This window comes from Lolium perenne, chromosome 4, assembly GCF_019359855.2.
Source record: "Lolium perenne isolate Kyuss_39 chromosome 4, Kyuss_2.0, whole genome shotgun sequence".
Classification (NCBI taxonomy): domain Eukaryota; kingdom Viridiplantae; phylum Streptophyta; class Magnoliopsida; order Poales; family Poaceae; genus Lolium; species Lolium perenne.
This window is the reverse complement of record NC_067247.2, coordinates 378091804-378096629: the sequence shown is the minus strand read 5'-3', so window position 1 is coordinate 378096629 and position 4826 is coordinate 378091804. Positions and strand designations below refer to the sequence as shown.

Genomic DNA, 4826 nt, shown 5'->3' with positions numbered 1-4826 from the left:
AGCAGAGAAGAAAGAAGAGAGAAGATGAGGTCTGGTCGGGCTGGGGCGGGCGCGGGCGCCACACTTAAGTGGATGTGTGGCGCCCGTGGCATCGGCGCCACACTTGCATGTGTGGCGCCCGTGGCATTGGCGTCACACGTACAGGCTCGCAAAACGGCTAAGTCCCAGACGAATTGTCTCACAGTATGGTTTGGGAAATTACCAGTGCATATGTGGCGCAGATGTGAGGGGCGCCACACATGCTGCCACGTCGGATGGGCGCACCAGCTCAGCGTTGAGGGCGCCACGTCGGCTGGGAGAGTGGCGCTGGCAGGAGGAGCGCCACACTGGCATGTATGACGCCGATGGGAGGGACGCCACACAAAAGGGTTAGATGGGTGAAATAGTTTCGCCGGAGGGTCAGTCTGTGCTTTTCTTTCACTTTTGCGTTATTTTTGTGCAAATCGCCGAGAGCCGATCGGAAGCCGCATGCCATTTAGTTGCCATTGGTGGCTGGTAGGCCGATCCTGACGCATGGGCAGGCGCCAATCCGGCCAATGGCCATATCGGTCGGCTCAGTCGACAGGTGGCCGACAAAGTCACATATTCGATTTTTTTTTTGAAACGCGCGACATTCCCGAAAATGATTAAATAATTCATATTATTTCTTTTTTTCATCTACATCATCTGGTGGTTTTTTTTTTCCAACGTGATGTAAATGGAAGATTTTACCTTGGCGCGCGAGTGGGCTCTTTTTAAGACGGGCTCCCTATGGTGACGGCGAGCTGCCGAGCATCCTCCTCCACCCGCGTCAACCCTCCAGTAGTCCAGTCTTGGCATTTCCACTCCCTCCTCCCCTCTTCCACCATGCCGGCGCCGTCGCCGTCGCCACCCGCCAGCCTGGCCGTCCCGGCAACCGTCCTCCTCCTCCTCTCCCTCCTCGTCGCGACCACCTCCGCGGCCAACTTCACCTGCGCCGCGCCGGCGGGCACTACCTGCCAGTCCGCCATCGGCTACCGCGTCCGCAACGCCACCACCTACGGCGCGCTCGCCTCCCGCTTCAACACCACCAACCTCGCCGGCCTCCTCGGCGCGAACAACCTCCCGCTCACCACCCCGCCCTCCTACCCCGTCCCCGCCAACGACACCGTCAGCATCCCCTTCCGCTGCCTCTGCGCCGGCAACGGCGTCGGCCAGTCGGACCACCTGCCCATCTACACCGTCCAGCCGCAGGACGGGCTCGACGCCATCGCCCGCAACGTCTTCGACGCCTTCGTCACCTACCAGGAGATCGCCACCGCCAACAAGATCCTCGACGTCAACAAAATCAACGTCAGCCAGGAGCTCTGGATCCCGCTGCCCTGCAGCTGCGACCAGGTGGACGGCAACGACGTGATGCACTTCGCCCATATCGTTGGCGGCGGGGAGAGCACCTCCGGGATCGCCGCCACGTTCGGGGTGACGGAGTCCACCCTGCTGAAAATCAATAACATCGCCGACCCCAAGTCCCTTCTCAAGGACCAGATTCTTGATGTCCCGCTCCCTGGTAAGCGCTTCTGCTCTGTTCTTCTTAATGTCACATATACAAGTGCTTCAATTCATACGTGCAGCTTGTTACTTAACATGCAACTTTAATTGTTCTTGCAATCTTATGAGTTCTGAGCTCGGATTTAAGTTCCTGCTGAAGCTTGCCAGTAGACTAGTACCAAACAAGGACACAAGTTAGACTTACAGTAGGATAAACTAATTCTAGTCAACCACATGCAGGAGCCTAGGGAAACTGGGGAAATATTAGTTCCGTTTTTTTGTTTATTAATTTACCCTGTTGAGCTTAGGTGTTACTGTTATAGTTCTGACTACTCAACAGGGTCAATTGAGATAAATTTGAGACTGCAATTCTGATAATTCAGATAAATTTAGTATTGCAGGATACTGTAGTAAGCAATTCTCTAGTACAATCCTCTAATAAGTAGGAGTACTACATTTGTGCTGAAGCTTTTCAGTTGACTAGTCTCAGTCTGCCAGAATGCAAGTTAGCTTACAATCCAATAAACTAATGAGTTAATTATAGACAGTCACATGCATGACCTGGGACTGAGGGAAGTGAAAAAATAGTTATGTTTATTTGTTTAATTTAATTTGCCCTATGTAACTTCAGAGTTAGTACTGGTTGAAACTGAAAATCGGGAAAAAGACCGGAAGCCTTGGTCCGTCTCTCCTCTGCTACAGTAGCGAGGCGATTTTTGGGCGTTCCCGTCGATCCACCTCTCTCGCCGGCGAATCGAGGGCTCCTCCTCCTCCGTCGGCTGCTTTGGCAGCGGGAGGTTGGGGGAACCTCGGTTCCCGGCTTGTATATAGCGTAGGATCTGGTAGGGAGTTTGCCGGCGGCGTCGTGGAGGCGGCGAGGCTGTCGGTGTGGTGTTCGGTGGTGGCGTGCTTCTCCTCCTGCGGCGGCGCTCTCTGGAGCTTCGTGGCGGCGCACGTAGCCGGTCTGCACCTGAGCTTCCACGGGTGCTTGCGAATAAGGCTGGATCGAGGCGCTAGGCGATCGATCTGGAGGTTGAAGAAGATGGTGAAGAGCTTTGCGGCGTCGTCGGCGTTCCAAGGTGTAGGCTCTCCGGAGCCGGTGATTGGTGACTACCCCTCTGCGTGGAAGCTGACTCCGATCCAAGGCTTGAGATGGAGCAGTGGCAGCGGCCCGCCGCCGACAGCTCCTTGTCGTCGGTGCCGTCGGGACCTAGGAGAAGGACCTCTTTGTAATTTTCTGTGGTTCCTGGGTTTTTCTGTAAGATCGAAGCTATAATATCATCTTCTTTTACCCGCAAAAAAAAAAAAGAAACTGAAAATCGGGAATGCGGTTTTGATAAATTATTGCAACATGCTACTTAGTTCTTATATTTCTTGGAATTAGTGTGATCAACACCTCTTCAATGAACTTAAGCCATGGCGCTTGCCCCCCTTGGATAGAGCTTTAGTGTGATCCACTGTGAACGCGGTGGCTTTTAGAAACGTCGCTATATGTCCATCCTGTGTGCCAGGGCAGAAGGCTAATAAATTGCAACCGTTCAATTGTTCTAGGAACATGCGTCCGATGTAATTTTGTTAAAGAAAATAAGATTGGAAACTTGACCTTGTTTGGACTTGTTTAATTGGTTGTTAGCTGTTGCTGTCTCCGGACAGACTGTCAGACTTTTTGGACTCAAACTATGGACATACTACTAATCCACAAAGTTGACTCTGACTGGACTGCTCAGTGCTCATATATCTTTGAAGATTGTAGATGGACTAGTTTGACTACTATTTATTTAGTTCATAAAAAATCGCCACATATACGAAATAGTATTCTGAACCTGGTATTAAGTACTTGCCGAACTTTGGTATGCTCAGTTTGCAGTTCATCGATCAGCAGCACCTCAGCTGATCACGATCTGCGCGTCCCGAATGGCACTTACGCGCTCACGGCACAGGACTGCATCCAGTGCAGCTGCAGCTCAAACACATTCCAGTAAGCAACTAATAAAGCTCCCATGCTTCCACATCTGCCGAGCTATATCTCAAGCAGTGACCAGGAGAATAATCATTTATTTTCAATGTGACGATCAGGCTAAATTGCACCGCAGTGCAAGGCAAGAAGGGGTGCCCAGCAGTGCCGTCGTGCAGCGGAGGGCTGAAGCTTGGGGAGATGAGCGGCTCTGGTTGCGGATCCACGATGTGCAGTTACAGTGGTTATTCGGACGGCTCATCACTCAGCATACAGACCACAACTGCCAGCAACCAGACAAAATCATGCCAAAGTAGTAAGTGTAACCTGTAAACCTAGAGACTTTCCGAGGCTCTGAGTCGCAGAGTTTATGTGAATCTGGAATGTTATGGCTATCTAACTGTTGGTACTGCAGGTGCAGGATCTGATGGGTCGCGGTTCGCGGGATCCATGTGGAGGGTGTCTGCTATCTCATTCCACATGGTGCTGATCATGATCTGTTTCCTTTGATACTGAAGACGACAACTCTAGATACATATATATCTTTTAAAAAACTCACAATATGCCAATTTGTCGATCGTTGTGATTGTTGTTGTAACTTAAAATGCCGGCTTACTAGCTTTTCATTTTAATTATTCTTCTAGAAAATAAGTGGTACTACTTAGTGTAGCTGTCTGAATAAAGCAATCATGCACGTATGTGTTATCTGGAAATGAGTACTGAATACTCCCTCCGTTCTTTTTAATTGACTCGGATTTAGTACAACTCTATACTAAATTTGAGTCAATTAAAAAGGAACGGAGGGAGTAGTACTTAAACAGTTTTGGGAGTTGTTCTGTTACAAACGTGTAGTTAACACGTCGCTCCCTCCTGATGTTGTACTAATCAAGCTTTACATACTTTCTGTACGGCTGTACGCTGCTGCTGTCACTGCCAGGAGTTTCAGCTTTCTAATAGGCATTTATCTGTTCGGTGTCTGCAATTGCTAGTAGTATCAAGTAACCAGTGCTGATGTTACGAAAGGAGGTATGAGCGTGTGTGTGCTTGCCTTTTGTTTGCTTGGTCTAACATTTCCAGGATTGATTGCCGGAATGAAGTTCAACCTGATGGGCCTCCCGCTGAGCATTCTAGCCCTTTGGGCCGTGCCCCCTTGCTTCCTGATGGGTCGCTTTGTGTTCGCTGTCTATCCACTGGCCATTTAAGGAAAACAATATACAAATAGAATTCACTGTCTTTTCTGCTCAGCCCTGGGATACATTATAGTGAATTGCTTTGCATTTATATCTGGAAAAAAAATCTTCCCCCTTTAATGTGCCAAGGAAAGTTTGATGCCTAAGGATTGTAATTTTCCACCTTTGGGAAGTCC

The 4826-nt window shown here is 49.9% G+C and overlaps 1 protein-coding gene across 1 annotated transcript; it reads left to right on the top strand.

Annotated features, from left to right (window-relative positions):
- The first annotated feature begins 722 nt into the window (after positions 1-722).
- Positions 723-4390, top strand: LOC127297175 (chitin elicitor-binding protein). The gene is made up of 4 exons (XM_051327472.2): positions 723-1525; positions 3367-3484; positions 3583-3776; positions 3876-4390. Exons 1-4 carry the CDS (start codon positions 751-753, stop codon positions 3968-3970), a joined length of 1182 nt encoding a protein of 393 aa, XP_051183432.1. The 5' UTR covers positions 723-750; the 3' UTR covers positions 3971-4390.
- Positions 4391-4826: the final 436 nt, after the last annotated feature.